The following is a 19,286-nucleotide window of genomic DNA, read 5'->3' as shown; positions in this document are numbered from 1 at the left end:
AGCTGCTTTTCCGTATGAATCACTGGGCTTGGCTCATGCTTTACAACTTCCTAAATCCTCTCAAATAAGCATCAGCTGGCCTCAGGGAGCACTAGGCCCAGCACTAGCAACAGTCAGCCTAGATTCATAGCTTGGCTTTGCCTAGGAATCTCCAAGCCCAGCACAAGTAGCAGCCATCTCAGACTGTTCTATAGCTCATGCATGGTGGCCTCAGGTAGAACACAGGCCAGGGTTGACCTTGGCCTACACCATCTGGGAAACCCCAGAGTCTGCACACCCAGTGGACAACTATACACCAAGTTGGAGAACAACTGCCCCTGCCCCTACACCGCTGATCCTCCATAGAAGGTGGAGGTTGGTAGTCAGTGATCACAGCCAATTCTTGCTGCTAACTGGCCTGGGTAAATTTGTCTCATTTGCCTGACAACGGCTACCAAGACTCAACTACAAGGTGAGAGTGTACTCAGACCACATGAAGGGCACCCCTCAAGTACTCAGCTTGGGTGATAGGGAAGGCTGTGCCACTGGATCCTAAAGGACACCTACTACATTAGGTCACACTACCAAGACACAGAGTCAAAGAAGCTCTACCTAATACACAGAAACAAACATAGGGAGGCTGCCAAAATGGGGAGAAAAAGAAACATGGCCCAAATGAAAGAACAGATCAAAACTCCAGAAAAAGAACTAAACAAAATGGAGATAAGCAATCTATCAGATGCAGAATTCAAAACACTGGTTATAGGGATGCTCAAGGAACTCAGTGAGGATGTCAACAGTGTAAAAAAAAAGATCTAGTCAGAAATGAAGAATACACTAATTGAAATAAAGAACAATTTATAGGGAAACAACAGTAGAGTGGATGAGGAAGCCAAGAAACAAATTAATGATTTGCAACATAAGGAAGCAAAAAACAACCAATCAGAACAACAAGAAGAAAAAAGAATCCAAAAAAATAAGGATAGTGGAAGGAGCCTTTGGGACAACTTCAAGTATTCTGACATTCATATCATAGGGTGCCCAAAGGAGAAGAGAATGAAATTGGAGGTCTATCTGAAAAAATAATTGTAAGAAAAGTTCCCTAATTTGGTGAAGGAAATAGACATGCAAGTCCAGGAAGCACAGAGAGTCCTAAACAATATGGATGCAAAGAGGCCCACTCCAAGACACATCATCATTAAAATGCCAAAAGTTAAAGATAAAGAGAGAACCTTAAAATCAGAAAGAGAAAAGCAGGTAGTTACCTGCAGGTATTTACCTTCAGGGGAGTTCCCATAAGACTGTCAGCTGATTTCTCTAAAAAACTTTGCTAGAAGGGACTGGCAAGAAATATTAAAAGTAATGATAAGCAGGGACCTACAGCCAAGATTGCTCTACCATGGGGGTGTAAAGTACAATACAAGAAATGGAGTAGCCAAAGAACTTATACGCATGACCCATGGACATGAACAATGGTGTTGAGATTGCCTGAAGGAGTAGGGATTGCTGTGTGGAGGGGGGCAAAAGGGGAAAAATTGGGACAACTATAATATCATACTCAATGAAATATAATTTAAAAAAGGGGAGTACTGTTCTACATTGTTCTTAGAAAAAATGTCAGCAAAACTTCAAAAGAATGCTACTTATCGGATGAAGATGCTTTATAACTTAAATATTTTAGAAAAATTCCATTCTGTGATATAACTTAATCCACTTACCTAGGGCTGAACATTGGAGATGCCTCAAATATTTACCTAGTTTCTTTTAAAAGCTTTAAAAACATATCTAATATATTTTCATCAGTCACTGTAGCATAAATTGAACAATCACCTGGCTTGGAACCAGGGAATTTGAAACAGATCTAAACTCTTTGCTTTGATGTCTCCCATCTGTAAATCAGAGATAAAAATACCCGTGCCATCGACAGTCTTGAACTGAGATAAGGGAATGTGTCAAACACAAATAAACACTCACTCCGCATGGAGAGGTATATTGGCAACTGACTTCCCAGCATACAGAGTTCTAGGTTCTCTCATATCCTTTCCTACATATAGCACCAGCTCTGCCATCCCATTCTTCTAGCACTGTTAAAACTTCCACTTGAATAACATAGCCAACAACTGATATAGTTCATTGGGTCTTGAAATAATATGCAATGTAAAAAATTGGTTTTGCACTGTTACATCTTTAATGGATGTACCCTGCTTTTGCAAACTTATCTTTCCCTCACCAACCTCTAAAATCTTTACTGTTTCCCATAGTAAGCTGGGATCTTGTACATGTTTCCTTCACTAGGTCATCTCTGACAAGTCTCCCATAACACAATCCAGGTTTCTTTTGGGCCTTGCCGATAGCTTCTGGAATCTGAGAACAATTTTGGTGAGAAAAGAATCCAGGCAAAAGCATAGGTGTAGTGGACCCTTGAACAACTCAGGGGTTAGGGGCATCAGCCCCCATTAGGTTGAAAATTCATGTTTAACTACTAGTCAGCTCTCCAAATACACAGATTCCCAACTGTGGACTGAACATATGCAGAGGAAGGGGAGCCAAGGTAATAACTGAGTCCACTGTGCTCACTACCTTCTACTTTCAGTGGTACCAGCTCACACACCCATCTCAGCCTTGAGCCTGAGACCAAATATTCACAAAGTGTAAGGCACTGTGCTCATTAGGGGTTTACATTGCATGATCACATCCAAGCCTCAGATCTTTGGGACATATTATCTGTATTTCACAAAAGAACAACTGGAGGCTCAGAGAAGTGAAGGAACTTGACTAAGGTCACATAGCTACTGTGTGTTAAGTCTGCACTAGAAGGCAGACCTCCGAAAGCAAAGCCTCCCATTCCTCTTAGCTCCACTACACGTGTTCACCTACTTTCTGCAAAATTGTCCTGGGAATTTTCCATTCACAAGGCCCCCCAAGGTAGTAAATGCCTTGCTGCTTAGAGAAAACATGACTAGGCTGCCATGGAAGGTGGTGTTTGTAATTTAGGAGTTACACTCTTGCTTTTTACACTTACTTTTCTTCCTCTCCCACCACGCATTCACACTTTCTTTGGTCTTTTGGACTTTTGGTCTTTTGGTCACCACCATCTTTGGAAAGTAAAATGACTTAGTCATGATATGTAAGCCCTGGTGGCAAAGACACAGCTGACACCTTTGCAGGTATAAAAGCTGGAATCAGATTGAGCAGCAATATTTTTTCATTATGAATCAACAATGTAAATGAAAGCCATTCCAGATGGAGTGGAGTGGAATGGAGTGGAAATAAGCGGCAAGTGTTCTGAATAATCTAGCCCTTCTTTTATGCAGAACTTACATAATCAAACAATACAGAATTGATCAAATTAGTATTCAGAAAACTCAGGATCTGAGTTTATACACCTAAAGAGCAAAGAAAATGTAGGGGATATTCTGGCCAATCCCATTTTATTAGTAACATATTAAAAAATGGTTCAAAGAAGTCAAGGGAGCCTTACCAAATGTTACCTGCCCAACCTACATTGTAATCTCCATGCCTTACCACTGGGAGGATTTGGAACAGTAAAGTAATTTCTGCATTACACTGATTTAATGATGTTGAATTGCTGATAGGACTGAAAAGTAAGAGTACTTTTGAAAAGTGCTTTACAATTAGTATAAAGTTTTCATATATTGTCTCGACCACAACCCCATGAGACATATACCAGTAAGCCTACTTTACAGAGTTAGACCTGGAGGCTCAGAGAGCTTAACTGGCATCTCACCACCAAAGGCACCAGGAGTTCCTGGGGGAGGTAGGATGTAAATCCTGGCTCTGTGTGCTGGTCCCAGCACAGTTACCTCTCCCCTTCATCACTTCCTTGGCTTGCATTGGCTTCTTTCCAGTGACATTGGGGAGAGAATTTAGGAAGTCAAGTTGTAGATTTTTATGTTCAGTTCATGAATGTTATTATTACTTTCTAAGCATTATGGTATGTTGAATAGCATTCAGAAAGCACAGATAATCCTATGATAAATTCAGCTTCTCTGGTGGACACTGATCATTGCAGAAAGTTTGTCAGGGCAGAGGGAGCCTTTGGCCTGGAACCTGGAAGACGTGCCTTTGAAGCAGTTGGTTGGCTGTAGGAGTCACAGCACTAAGAACATGGCTCAAGGAGGGTCCAGGCCCTGCCACTTGCTAACTCAGGCATCTCGGGCGAGGAACTTGATCTACTTTAGGTTCAATTTCCACGCGTGTTAACGGAAATCATAATAGAATCTAACTAATGGATTTACAAAGACCAAATGAGATTTAAATGCCACATTTAAATACTGAGTGCTTCAGCATGGCTGGGGTAGCCACCTGCCTCAAAGTATTTTGAGAAAGACAAATAACCACTCAATAGATATTTAAAAATAAAAAGGTTTTGAAAAATCAGCAAAGTCACATTTAATTAAATTCCCCCAGATGAAGGAAAAACATCATCACAAATGAGGGCAACAGAAGGAAGAAGTAAAATGGAAACTCGTTTGAATAACTTCAGTGTTTGGATCCCTCCTTCCATTAACACAGCCGCGAAAAGCTGCAGCCTCACTGTTCTCTAGATACAAGTTTCTAAAGTCTGATTCATCCTCTTCCCAGATACTTGACCCTTTCCTTAGGTAGGTCTGCGTTTGGCATTTACAACAAGCCTTGCTGCATTTTTTAGAAACAAAGCAAAACGTTCTGTAAATAGATGAACTGTTGTGCTGAGCAAACATGCCAGAAGGATTTCAAGTGAAATCCTTCTGGGGACCGTGAGGGTAGAACAAAATGTCCAAGAGGAAATTTTTAAAATATGACAATAAAGTCCTAAGTCATGTGCTTCTGTGACATGAGAACCACCACAAGCAAACACACTTAAGGTTTGTGGGCAGAGCACAAGTTGCCACTTAATGCAAAGGAAGAACTGGCAGAGACTGCGAAAGAATGATTTGAGTTGAAGAAATTACTGTGGGCACAAGGCAAAAATGTACTATCAACCCACTTTCTTTCCCGCAAATAACAGTACCAAGATTTGGCTTGCAAAGTAAATTTCTCATTCTACAGAACCTCTTTTAGTTAAGACATTCCTGAATTACTCCAAAAGATGCAGCCTCAGGAAGTACCATATGGAGTAAAAGAATTTCTGAGCTAAAGAGGCCTCCAGAGTTATCTAATTTAATAGTTCTTGTCTTTCCAAGGGGTCAGAAGCTTCTCTGGGAAGCAGATAAAACAAGATAACCTCTTCTCAGAAATTCACAGAAGGCACACAGGTATAATTTGGAGTTCCATCTTATAAAGGTTTAAAGTTTAAAAATCCTACATTAAGAACTATTGATCATGCCCTTGTTCTTCATTTTAAAAGCCAGAAATTGAATCCTGAAAAAATTCAGGGATTCATTTGTCCAAGGTCATTATAGCAGAACTGATATTCAGACAGTCCCAAGGGCTTGAGGGCAAGGTGCTTTGCCCCACTGTTCTTTGGAGACAGGGGCTGATTCTCTGCACTCTTAAAACTTAAAAGTCACTCATGTTGCTTTTGGAATTAGTAAAATTAATGAATTTTAGTTTAAGGATGGGAACGCAGATTCTTGTCAAACATGAAACAATCCAACATAAGAAGTAATATGGCCTAAGCAGTCCTGGGATGTCTACGCAAATGACTGTCACCTAGGATGCCAGCTGGAAATATTAAGGTTGCTCCACCCCATAACCACAAGCTGAGATTCAGTATTTCGAGGTGGGGCCCTGACAGCTATGCTTTTAATAGATACCCTAAGAGATTGTATGGAGCTGTAGTTTTAGTAAGTACCCTAAGAGATAGGTCTCAGATCATACCCCACAAGCACTGGTTTAAGGCAGTCACTTTCAAACACTTTTCATGTTTGATTCTGTTTTCTCATTTTGCAACTCAGATACATGGGTAGAAGCAGAGTGACTGGGTGGGCCCCAGGAGCCCCTTCGAGAACCACTGTGCTAGAAGACACGGCTCTGGAAATAGCACCAGCAGCTCATCTTCAACAGTCATGGGTCTCAGTTTCCTTATTTATAAAATAGTTTGCATAGAATGTCTCCACATTCCTTTTCAGCTCCGGTATCCTAGGATCGCACAAACACCATTCATATCATCACTAACAGCTAATTACTTAGCAGGCACTTGCTATGTTCTCAGTACTGTTCTATTAACTTACTTAATTCTTACAATCCCTCTGTGAGGTAAAGCACTACTAATTGATTTTACTGATGGGGAAACCAAGGCACAAAGAAGTTATGTGATAACAACTGGGATGAAAATTATATATGCATTCTCTTATTTAATCCAACGCCCAAACTGGCAACTAGGAACTGCAATTTAGAAAGGTAGTTACTTATTGAAGGTCAAAGAACTCAGATTTAAAACCAAGGTCAGCTTGATTCTGAAATCCATTCTCTTAACCAATGTATTCGCATAGGTTAGGTTCCACGTCATACCACGAAATCTTCTGAATGGCATCTATTTATGTGTTGCTTCTGCGTTGTTAGTGACGTGCATTCCTATGTTCATAGAGACCGTTTACCTCCCACTCTGAGATCAGAAATTACTTTATACGTTTCTATTTCCTGTTCTATGAAGTACAGGCTGTGCATGAGGTAGGTCTTTATTCAGTTAGAAGTGATCTTCTGAGTTCTATTTTTTATTGACTTTTTTCAATAATATGAAGTAAATATGCTAATTTCACTAGATAAACTCTTGAAATAAAAAAAAATTTTCCCTGAGTTAGCTGCTAGAAGGGACATAAAACCCCTTTTCAGTGTAATGATTTCACTGTTGTCCTTGGGGCAAGGAATTATATTTTAGTGTCAATATTAATAAGCATCCCTTTCTGGGCACTTTTCTCTTTAGTGCTTCTTGCCATTTTCCACTGTATCAATGGATAGGTAACAGAGTGAAAATAAGTGGATGGTTAAAGACAAAGACAGAAAATATTGGAAGGTGCTTATAATACTTACATATACCACTTGAAAATACTGATATGAATTTTCACAGGAAGTGGTGCTCATTAAGTAGTCCTCCTCAAACACTTAGCAAAAAATAATTTTTCTTAAATACCATGTTACTTTTGGATATGCTCAGCCTGTGGTCAGAGAGACCATCGTCTTCCAACTCTGATTCATTGCCCCCATACTTGGAACCAGGACCACGGGGGATCGCTCTAGCCCCTTCTCAGCCCCACAGCTGTTCCAGGTGCCCCATGAGAGCTCAGTGACCGAGTCGTGACCAATTTAAGATATATTGGTGACTCATATTAATCTGATATCCATATAAATCTATACAACATAGATAACACTAGTCATAACAAAAACTGAGATTAAATCAAAGTTAAGACATGTTGGTTTCTAAAGTTTGACAGAAGAGACCCTCTACAGCAGTTCTTAAACTCCCTTTCAGAAATGTCTCAAAAATGTAGATGCCTGGAGCCCTTCCTCAGCCCTATGGCATCAGCAGGGCCCCGGCGCCTGTAATTTTAATAAGCACCCCAGGTGATTACAAATGTGCCCACAGTGAAGTACCTCCTTACCTCCTTCATCAGACAAACATTTGATGAGTGCCTTCTACCAATGTGAAATGTAGAATACAACCATATACTTTCTTTTTAATATAATTTCTTGGGTCACAAACTAATAAGCAAGTTGAAGAAAAGGACAATGATCTATTTTCTAAGCCCGCCCCCTCGCCCCCACATTGCTAAACTCAGTACCTCGCTGGGCACATGGTAGGCAAGTGTTGCTCTGGTTGGGTCACCAGCCCCTCAAATAAAAGACATTACTACATATTCAGGTGCTGCACCGAAGAACACTTTTAAACCTACACCCTCCGGGTGTCCTTCTAAGAAATCTGCATACATTGTGTGTGTCCGTGTCTGTGTCTGTGGGTGTGTGTTCCGAGTTCTGAACTGAGGCTAAGCTAGCAGGACTCTGACCATAGCATTGAACTTCTCTTTTGAAGTTCAGCTGTGAACCCCACATAAAACATATAAACCAGGAAATGTATATCAAGAATACAAAAGATAAATATCTCAACTGTTACTTTTTTCCCTTTTCTACATGTTATGGGAACCTTTATTTCTTTCTTAGCCTCATATCACCTCTGTCCTCTAAACAACATTAAAAAAAACTAAGTGCCCTTGACTATTTTGAACCAGGAACTTACAAAATTCTTGTCAAACGTTGTTCATCCAGAAATCACACTCTATAACTCAAATGAGCACATAAAATCTCCCTGAGAACGTCACCGTTGGGAACAGTGCATTCCATTCCAGATGTGGCACTATGCCCTCTGCATCTGTGGTCTGCACTTTAAGAGAAGCATGGCATGAAGCCACAGTGCCTAGGGGCACCAGTGAGATAAGGCTTTTGCTGAGGGGAGAGTTCCAACGTGACGAATGGGGGAGATGAGGCTGGTCAACATGTCAGCAACAAATCACTCTTTCTACTACGTTCAGTGAGGGAGCAAACATGCACCCACATGGGACAGGGCCTTCCAGCTACTGGAAAGGGCAGAATGGACATCTCAGATCTCCTTTGATTAGGCTTGTTGGAGAAAGGAAGGGACGCACATGGAGGACAAATAAGACACGCTGCGAACCCACTGAAGAGCTAGTGGGGAACAAGCTAGTGCGGGCACATCCGCACACAGGGAGCTCTCCAGTGCCCTTCACTGCCTGTGAATGAGATGAAAAGACCAGCAAAGGAACAAAGCCAATGCAGCGATGGGCCACGGGCCAATTTGACTAGAAGGTTCTCTATGACCTTGAGTATCTTCCTCCCTGCTCTCTCTGTAAACCCTTTACCTAACTCAATGATTTCATTCCTTGGCTTAGCAAAACACCAATTTGGAGCAAGAAGAAGTGAAATCTTTTTGAAAAAGCTTAAGAAAAAGAGTCACCGCTAGGGAAAGCATTCCTTACTTACCAATTTCGTGACGTCCTTCACATCGTCAGTGACGCGGTTCATGCAGATCCCTGTAGTTCTGACGGGAGGATTAAAGAGGAGCAGTTGAAGATAAATGCAAGTGATAATCCAAGTCTAAACGAAAACAGAAAAACTGCTGGTGACCATCAGCTTACATCTCTGACCACTTAAACTATTAACGTCTTATGCGTTAAAGAAGGAAAATGCAATTTACCAAATTTTTTCAATGGCATTGGCTGCCATGCAATTAAATGCTGATCGTGTAACTGTGCTGATCAAAGTTTTTAAAAATTCTCAGTTAAATATGGTTTGGATTTTTCACTTCAATGACATTATTGTTAACTTTTGTCAAAAGTTTTCTACAGCCAATTTCTAAGAGTACCTGGAAATAACTTGTAGCTACATGTGAAGGATTTATCACTTAAAGTGTTTTCTAAAAATTAGGGAATGGATTAAATTCATACCTGAAGGAAGCAAGTGAAACTTTCTCTACTTTAAAGGTGGACTGTCTGGCAAACAGCAGCAGAACCCTGAGCCGTGACACAAGTTCAAGTGAGGTAGAGAGACATACTTTTAGATCTAGGACAGAATTGAACCTAATTTGTGAGAAATCAAGAGAATCATAGTTTTGAATCAAAGCTTGTAGCTATTTATTAAGGAAAAATATTTCCCTAGTCAATAAGAAGACATTCTTGAACCCTGGCGTGAAGTGATCTCTCTCACACACGTACTCGCACACCTCTCTTTGAAAAGAATGCTTCAAACCATGTATTACAGTTACTTTTATGCACGACTTATCTTTTCTTTTTACACTCCAAGTTTTTAAGAAATTGGGCATCTGATTTTTTTTTTTTGGTATCTTTACAACATATGACACAGCACCTTGCATCTAAAAAACTCTTAATAAAATAAATGTTTTGCTGGATGAAACAGTGATCAAGGTAAAAATAGCCTCATGCCTCAAACGGAATACTTATGTATTGTATCGAACGCATATTAGGAGACAGGGACTGTGCCAGTCATAGAGAAACAAAGGTGACGGAGCTGCCCTTGAAACTCAGAGGCAGGTAAATAAATAACACCCACCCCTTGTGATAAAGGCTTTGGGAAACAAGCGAGGAAACAATTAATCAATCTTAAGGGGGAGAACCTGTGGCAGGAAGGCAGTGCCAAGAAAAGCCAGAGAGAAAGCGCGACTCTGGCCGGATTTTGGAGTACAAGGAGGAGCTGGCAGGAGCTGACAAGAAAAGGAGGAAAATCCCAGGACAAACAACAGCATGAGCAAGTGCGGAGATATGAGGATATTTCAAAATGTAAGAGATCCTTTATGAGTTACATCTGTCTACGATGACTTAAAATTACACAAAAGCCTGCCCACACACGGATAGAAATCTTTCCTACTTTATGTAGCTAGCCATGTATTAGAAGGAACAAGATTATTGTTTTAATTAATATATGCAAGATAACGAGATATTACACTGTTACACTGTACCAAATGATAATAATCATTTAGTAAAATTTCTAAGACTACAATGCTACCAACATAGATAATAGTGGCTTGTAAACAAAATTAAAACCTTTTTATTGTTTTACTACTGTGATCTTTTAGCAGTAATCCTGCTTAGTTTTGTTTAAGGCTATTCTGTGCACTATGAAGTCACACTCTTTATACTACCATTTCCTTTGGACCAAAATGAAGACTAAATTGTGTAAGAAATTTCTGTTTGGGGGGTTCTTCTTATTGGGCAATGCCAACATATAAAATCACCTCTAATCACTTAGTCTTCTTTCATATATGTAAATACAATTGATTAAATTCAAGCTTTCTTTTACATTAGAGTTGTTAAGGCCTACCTCCCCACACCCTTTGAAATAATATTTCTCCAAGACTCTCTTTCGTGATATGACTTGGGAATCCTCCCGAAGGATCTCATAAATGGCCGATCTCACTAATGACCATATTAATATTCTGGGCTTTAAGAAATATAAAGACAGAAATGTTGTTACTTCTCTTCACCATGCCCTATTCCTGGCATTGAAGAAACATGAAACAAATATCTGTCCACGCACTCATTCATTCAGAAAATATTTATTGAGCATCTAGTGTGTGCCAAGCACTGTTTTAGATGCTTGGGACATACATTAGTAGAAAAAGAAGGGGGGGGGCTCATCTTCTAGTGAGGGAAGGTAGTCCATACCAACAAACAATAAGTAACAATAAGTAGATTATACAGAAGGTCAAAAGGCGTTTAGTGCCATGGGGAAAAAAATTAGATAAAGGTAAAGGAAAGTGGGATTAAAATATTTACTCTGCTGCACTAGCAGTAGTGTGGTCTTAGGTTCAAGTTGACAGTCATACTCACGAAGTGTCAGAGGCTTCCTTCAGCATCAAGTGTAGTGCTGAGCTTTAAAACAGGACATGGGACAGGCAACGGAAAAGCAGCCCAGCAGCAGCAGAGCAGCGGTCTCATGACTCCGGCATGGCCGCATAGCAATGAACATTCATGACACGTGTGGCAAGGCCCGATGATACTGGGTGGGCAGAACCACTTTTTGGGCTTAGACCTTGCTAGCTGAATAGCCCCTTCAAGAGCATGTGTTGAGCTTCCATTCATTCTCCATCACAGCTACCTCCCCCTAGTAACAGTCTCAACAATAAAGTAATACAGGTACTCGTGCTGCTACCTAGAAACGCAGCAGGATTCTCTCGGAGTATGGGTATACTCCTGTACATAGCTTGAGTTCTTGTTGCAAGGAGGATTATAGAGAGGGCCACATCCCCAGGCACCCCTGAGTCTAGAGAAAAGGCCCCAGAACTGTTACCCCTTTCTTTCTAGGCCTGGAGTATATGGGGAGACAGCTTGAAATTTTAAGCAGGGTGGTATCTGGTGGTGCCTCATGGAGAAGGCAAATTTTATCAAAGCTTGGATGGAGTAAGGGAATGATCTCTGCAGGTGTCTGTGGGAAGAGTGCTGCAGAGAGAGAAGCTGGTCAAAGGCCCTACGGTCTATTAAAGGGATCCGCTTTGCTTAAGGAGCAGCAAGAGTAAACGGGGGCAGATGATAATGTCAGAGAGAATGGAGAGGCAGATCAGGTAGCGTCTCGTTCCCCATTGTTCAGACTTTTGACTTTCGCTATGAATGAAACAGGTTCATTGCAGGATTCTGAGTGGAGGAGAGATATGAATATATATTTTTAAATGTTTGCACTCAGAAAATGTCTTAAAAGGATATTTACCTGCTTTTGTTCTTCAATTTCATCTGGAAGCTGATGAAAATCCATTACCAGTCCCAAATGTAAGGTGTACCACTGAGAAAGAGGTGCCCCTTGTGACTCCGTCATTTAAATAAGGTGTGCAACCCTTGTCTGGGTCCACCTCGGTCTTTTCCTGCCACCCTCCCTTCATGCATAAACCTCTGTGCAGAATAAAAGCCAACCCTCTCGGTCACGTAAAGAAAAAAAGACTGGTTTGGCAGTTTCTTACAAAACTAAACATATTGATGCTATTATGATCCAGAATCACGCTCCTTGGAATCTACCCCAAGATGCCGAAAACTTGTGTCCAAACAAAAACCCGCACACTGATAATTTTAGTAGCTTATTCATAGTTGCCAAAACGTAGAAGCAACCATGACGTCCTTCAGTGGGAGAGTGGGTAACTGAAGCATCATACATCCAGACCAGGAACATTATTCAGTGCTAAAGAGGGGAGCTATCAAGGTATTAAAACACCAAGGAAATGTAAACACATATGCCTAAGTAAGAAATGCCCATCTGAAAAAGCCACATACTTGTGATTCCAACTACAATGAGAAGGCAAAAGTACAAAGACAGTGAAAATATCAGAGGTTGCCATGGGCTGGACGAGGGGATGAAGAGCAGAACACGAAGGACTTTTAGGGCAGTAAAAATGTACGATACTGTAATAGTAGATACATGTCATTATGCATTTGTCCAAAATCACATAATGTACACCAAAAGTGAACCCTGATGTAAACTATGCACTTTGGGCGACTGAGATGTGAAAATCTAGGTCCCTCAATTGTAGCAAATGCATCACTTTGGTGGGGAACCTTGAAAATAGGGGAGTCTTTGCTCTAAACAAATAAAGCCTTAAAAATGATTACTTGGACTATTGTGGTGAGAACAGCCTTCAGGTTAACAGCAAGTGGAAACAAAGAGGACAGCTAGGGGCTGTTGCTCTAATCCCAGCCAGAAAGGACTGTAGGTGCACTGACTGGAAGTGGTTGGACTCTGGATGTCTCCTCCAGGCCGAGCCAGTAGGATTTCCCGACAGTTGAAATGTGACTTGAAAGAGTCCCAGGTGACCCCACTGGCTCTGGCCTGAGCAACAGCAAGAGCAGTGCTGGGTGCTGCCCTTGCCTGATATGCAAACAGCTGAGGGCACGGAAGGCTCGGAGTGCAGATCAGAAGCTGAGTTCTGAAATGTCCTTGCGATATCCCGTTGATGATACCATGTCAGGATATTTGAATCTGGATTAAGGAGGGAAGTTTGGGCTGGATATACCCATGTGATAGCCTTGGATATATAACTGGAATTTTAAGCCAAAGAGAGGATGAGATCATCAAGGGATTGAGTACAAATAGAAAAAAGAGCACCGGACTGATCCAAGGTGCTCCAACCTTAAGAGGGCTGGCGAAAGATGGAGAACTCACAAAGGAGCTGACAGAGAAGCCAAAAAGAAGCACCAGCCAAGATTTCTTTTTTTTAAGTACCTTAAGTCAAACAATGTCAAATATTCACAATAGGTCAAGTAAGATGAGGACTGAGAACTGACCACTGGACTTAAGGAACAGACATCACTGGTGACACTGACAAGAACATTTTTGTTGAAGCAGTTATGGGAAAAAGCCAGTCTGGAGTGGACTTACGAGAACCCGAGAGGAGAGTATTACAAAACTGAACATAGATAGGTCGTTTAAAGGCCTGTCCTTCAAAGGGGAGCAAACAAACAAAAAACAAAGTGGGGAGACAGCTGGCGAGGCATCGGGGCATTGTTTGTGAGAGGCAGGAGTACCGGACGTCCACACGCCGTGGGGCTGATCCAGGAGGCGGCTGCAGTGGGCAGTGTGGGTCAGACACGGGGGACTGCCTGTGCACTGTCCTTAGGAAGGCAAGAAGGGGCGAGTCTGGATCTCAAGCAGAGGGCAGCATCGACTTTATTTTTTGCATCAGTTATATACAAACATCTGTAAAAATAGGGTTTTGCTCATTGTATATGAATCTATTTGGCCAGGGCTGAAGTTAAATCTCTTAATGCACTCAAATATCCCAGACAAACCTAATATTTCTTGAAGCACTCTGTTTTAAAGCTATTCCATAAACTCATAGAGTCATTTTATTTTGTATATACTTCGCTACTGGTAAGGAATATTTGCCTTTCGTAAAACTCAGCAGCTCATTCGGCATAAGTAAACATTAGGGAGGAAAAGCGGTCAGGGCAGAGGTGCTGAGAACTCCGCAGGGCAGCAGCGCTTTCCTCAGCCAGTCTTCTCGGGAGAGGGCTGAAGGTGCAGCTGACTCCTTTACACGGAGAGGTCACTTTTCCGTAGTAATTATTCTACACAGAAATCTTTCTAGTATATAGCGCACACAATTCCCTGATTTCTAAAACCATGGGCGCAAATATTAAACTCTGCTTTTCTTTGATGAGTCAAGTTCATCCTATAAAGGGAAGGCTAAGTGAAATAAGGCAGACAAAGAAAGACAAATATTGCGTGATCTCACTTATATGTGGAATCTACAAAGGCTGACCTCGTGGTAACAGACAGTAGAATAGAAGGGTGTTTACCAGAGGCTGGGATGCCGGGGAAAAGGGGCAGATAAGGATCAAAGGTACAAACTTTCAGTTTTAACATGAGTAAGTTCCGGAGATCTAATGTACACCATGGTGACTGTCATTAGTGATACTGTATTATGTAGTTGACATTTGCTAAAGACAGTAGACTTCAAGCATTCTCATGACACACACAAGGTAACCGTGAGGTGATGGATATGATATGTTAATTAAATTATAGTAATCATTTCACAATATATGCATATATTAAAACATCACACTGTACAGGGATGTCCAACCTTTTGGCATCTGTGGACCACAGTGGAAGAAGAAGAGTTGTCTTGGGCCACACATTAAATACATTGTGACATGTAATCCAAAAAAAATCTCATGTTTTAAGTAACTTTACAGTTTTGTGTTGGGCCGTATTCACAGCCATCCTGGGCTGCACGTGGCCCGTGGGCCACAGGTTGGACACCCCTGCTAGTGTATACCTTAAATATTTATAACTTCTACTTGTCAATCATACCTCAATAAAGCTGGGAGAAAACTATCTCAGTTACATAGTTGAGCCTGTCATCCTTCAAGTAGCTCCAAATTACTGTGCTTGTTTAAGTAACTGTTTAGTGTTTGTCAGTTTGCTTCTCAGTTTACCTGTTAACAGGCTTACTTCTAGCCTCCACAGTCTTGAGGGCAAACACAGCACTTGGCCCACCATGGGCGCTTATGGTAGGCGGAATAGCAGCAAATGATGGCCCCATCCTAATTCTTGAAACTTATACAGCAAAATGGGCTTTGCAGATGTGATTAAGTTAAGGACCTTGAGATAGAGTAATTATCCTGAGTTTCGTAAGCCCAATCTAATCAGCCAGGTCTTTACAAACAGGGAACCTTTCCCAGCTCTGGTCAGAGAGATTCAGTGATGAAAGAAGGGTCGGAAAGATGTGACATGAAGACTGGACCTGCTATTGCTGGCGCTGAAGAGAAAGGGCAGGGTCCAGGAGCCAAGGAATACAAGGGGCTTCTGGAGGCTGAGAAAGGGCAAGTTACCTTTCAGTCTCCCTTAGAGCCTTTGGGAAGGAACACAGCCCCACCAACACCTTAATTTTAGCTCAGTAAACCCCATTTTGGACTTCTGAATCTCTAAAGCTATAATAAAACTAACTTGTATTGTTTTAAGTCACAAAACAATGATTTGTGATCATTTGTTACAGCAGCAATAGGAAAATAAACTCACTCTGAATGAATGAATGAATGGATGGATGAATGAATGAATGAGGTAGTTGCACGATACTCCAGCCGTTGCTGGTAAGAAAAATAAACTGCCCCGCCAGTATTCTGGACCTCCAACCCCTGCTTTCAGCTAAGCAGCTCAGCTCTTTTTTTTTCTCTTTTATTTGTTCATGCCTCTGGGTAAGATTTTGTTTGAGCAAAGGTTTCCAAGGGCAAGACTGGAGGAAAAAAATGCCTTTGAAAACCGGTGGAGCGATGGCAGAGTACAGAACATGTACACAGAAAACCTCTGAGCCCCTTAACGTGGTAAGTCAAACAAGCCAGTTAATCCCTCTGAGTAGCTGTTTACTGTCAAATGAGAATAATTGTAACTTTTCCCTCACCCACGTCATGGAGTGCTGATGACACTCGATTTAAAACTTTTCAGACTACAGGTGCTGTGATTTATGGGTTTTGAATTGCTAGGAAACCAGGGAAACAAGTGCTTCAAAAGTGAAAAAACTGTCAGAGAAAGAACTTTCTTTATAAGTCAATCCTCCTTGAACAAAGACTGTGTGTGACCTTTACTACAAGGGTACTTTGACTCTCATTTTGGGCTCAGATGCATTTTTCAATGTACTTCTTAGCTCTGTGTGTAGCGTAGCTTCAGTCAAGGGACCACTGATTTCCAATTAAGTGAGGTGCTTCAATGTATCAACAAATGTTTATCTGTGTTTTCTTTCTCTTCCTCTACTTCTGGAAACTCCAACAAGGGTTTACGGGTGTCTTAAGGTGTGGGCATGTGCGTACACACATACCCACTGGAGATAGAAGGATGAAGCAAAATGTCCCTGTTTGTGACTTCTCTAAAATGTATCTTTTCAGTTTGCGTAATCATCTCACTGTTTTTTCTGTAACATTCTCTGCTTCTGCACATGAATTTTCCTTTGGCTACTTTGTTTTAGCGATGGTGCAACTTCTCTCTTTAGGTCACACTCGTTGCCTGATAACCTTTCATTTCATGATAACCTTTCCTTGCACAGACATATTAAACTAAACTTATTGTAGGTAGTTCTAGATTTTATTTTTATTTACAGACATTTATTGTGTCCCCCCTATAATCCCCACAACACACATAATTTCAACAACCTTTTCATCGCTAAAACTTGCCTTCAGACTATTTACATGATGAAAAACCAATGAGAAATCTGTATGCACGGTTGGAGCTGTGCAGCAGAAACAGTCCTGGTAGAGGGAAGTAGTAGGGACTGAAATTCACACTCACGTGTGAATGACAGGCATAGCAGGTCTTTCTCTGTGGGGGGAGGGGCACGTTTTAACAGTGGCAGATAGTACTGGAAAGGTTCTCTAAAGGAGGAGATGGGGGGAAAGTTACAGGACGATGAGGCTGGAGATTCAGAAGGCAAAGGTCTTACCTAGATCTCACTTTTGTCAGAATCAATCTCAGCAGACCCCAATGGAATATTCATCCATGCATCAGTTCTTCCTGAACATAAGAGCCTTCCTTCCAGTAAAAGCCATGTGCCAGGAAAAGGAGCCACAACACCCCTAAAGCAAACTGTTTACTGGATCTCAACATGTGTTATAACACAGAAGTGACTTTGCAGACTTCTTTGCTTTGGTAGAAATGAACATGTGTGCAGCCCAAGAACATCAGGGGAATATATGCTGTCCAAGAAACCAACAGATTCCAATCTTCTAAACTTGGAAGAAAAACAAAGTTTCCTGTGAGTGTGAGAAGCGACTTTAAAATGTGCATTGCTGGGGTCCACATTACAGACTCCTCAAAGTTGAAAAGGTAATGAATTGTCTGTGTAGCTCATTTTCTTTATGCACAGATCTACAAAATGGTGTTAAGACTGCCCAAACAGAAAAAAGCAGCTGCTGCCAAAACCAACATCCACCTTCTCTTTAATCTTGAATGCCAGCTAAGAGAAACAGGCAGTTGCCTTGTAGGCCAAATGTGCTTTGGAAGAGAGTCAAGAGCCAGGAAAACAAGTTACCAAGACACAGGTACAGTACTCAGCCCTGAGTTCAGCTCTTCTGAGTTCGTATGAACCATAGACTTCAAAAATAATCTTGAAGAAAACCCACAACAGATTCTCGTTCAGTAAATAACCATTTAATTCTGTATAACCTCATCCTTCAGGTATTTCGGTTTTTAAAAATTTACCCTTAAACACTAAGAGAAAATACCTAATCACCCTACACAGACTCTTCTCCAGTGATTATCCAGTAATCTCAAAGGGGCAGAGGAACACTTACCAGGGTTTTTTTTTGTTTTTTAAACTTTATTGCTACCAGGAAAGCAGATGCTAACAGTATACCTAAGTGAAACTCAAACCAGCTTGAAATCCGAATTGGTACCTTAAATTCTTGTGAAGATACTATTCAACCTCCTTCCATGTAGATCCTTTGGTAAAGAAGTTAAATAAAATATTTTCAAATATGAATAATCACTAAAATATGTGATGAATATAATCTCTGAACAAAAACTGAACATCCCAGAAAGGAATTGCTTAACATAAAAAGGCAGATGATGGCTTGAATGCAAAAGAAGAAATTAAGGACTTTGTTAGTCCAGCTGTGGGAAAATCACCCCATGATAGTCAGTCCTGACTCTAAATGTAGACACTACAGGGGAAATCACTCCCATATATTGGCTCTGACTGAAGGCCACACACAGGAGGAACAGGTTGCAGACATTATTTCATATAACCCTCCCATCTCCCATGTGGCTATTATTACCCCATTTTGCTGGTGAGTAAAACAGGATTCAATGAGATTAAGTAACTTGCTCATTGCCACTCTGCCAGTAAATTCCCAGGCTGAGTTTAAACAAAGAACTATACAATTTTGGAAATAAAACCACTGGGCCAGTCAGAAACAAAACTGAGTTCATTTATATTTAATGAACTACTCGGTAGAAATGAACATGCACAATGCTTATGCATTGGAAGGCATATAGGTCCCATTATGTAAATCAGTTTCTAATTGAAACCACAAAGCCAAGTTATTACTATGCTGGGTAAACAAATAGTGCAGGTAAATCAAGTTACACTTTGTTGCAGCTTAAAGAAAATCACATAGCTAGCCCTGGCTGGTGTGGCTCGGTGATCTGAGTGCCGACCTGTGAACCAAAGTGTCACTGGTTCAATTCCCAGTCAGGGTTTCAGGCCAGGTCCCCAATAGGGGGTGTGCAAGAGGCAATCACACATTGATATTTCTCTCCCTCTCTTTCTTCCTCCCTTCCCCTCTCTCTAAAATAAATAAATAAAATCTTTTAAAAAGGTGGGGGGGATCACATAGCTAGAGAAAGGGGAGGACCCCCAAAAATAA

The 19,286-nt window shown here is 41.1% G+C and overlaps 1 protein-coding gene across 2 annotated transcripts in view; it reads right to left on the bottom strand.

Moving 5' to 3' along the window:
• The window catches only part of KITLG (KIT ligand), a 92,321-nt gene that overhangs the window by 50,549 nt on the left and 22,486 nt on the right, over positions 1–19,286 (bottom strand). For both annotated transcript variants that reach the window (XM_024572331.4, XM_024572186.3), the window contains exon 2: positions 8,917–9,030. In XM_024572331.4, the coding sequence (XP_024428099.1) occupies positions 8,917–9,030 (114 nt within the window). The remainder of the gene's footprint in view (positions 1–8,916; positions 9,031–19,286) is intronic.

This window comes from Desmodus rotundus, chromosome 3 (genome assembly GCF_022682495.2).
Source record: "Desmodus rotundus isolate HL8 chromosome 3, HLdesRot8A.1, whole genome shotgun sequence".
NCBI lineage: Eukaryota > Metazoa > Chordata > Mammalia > Chiroptera > Phyllostomidae > Desmodus > Desmodus rotundus.
Note: the sequence above shows the minus strand (reverse complement) of the source record. Positions and strands in the feature narration are given on the sequence as shown.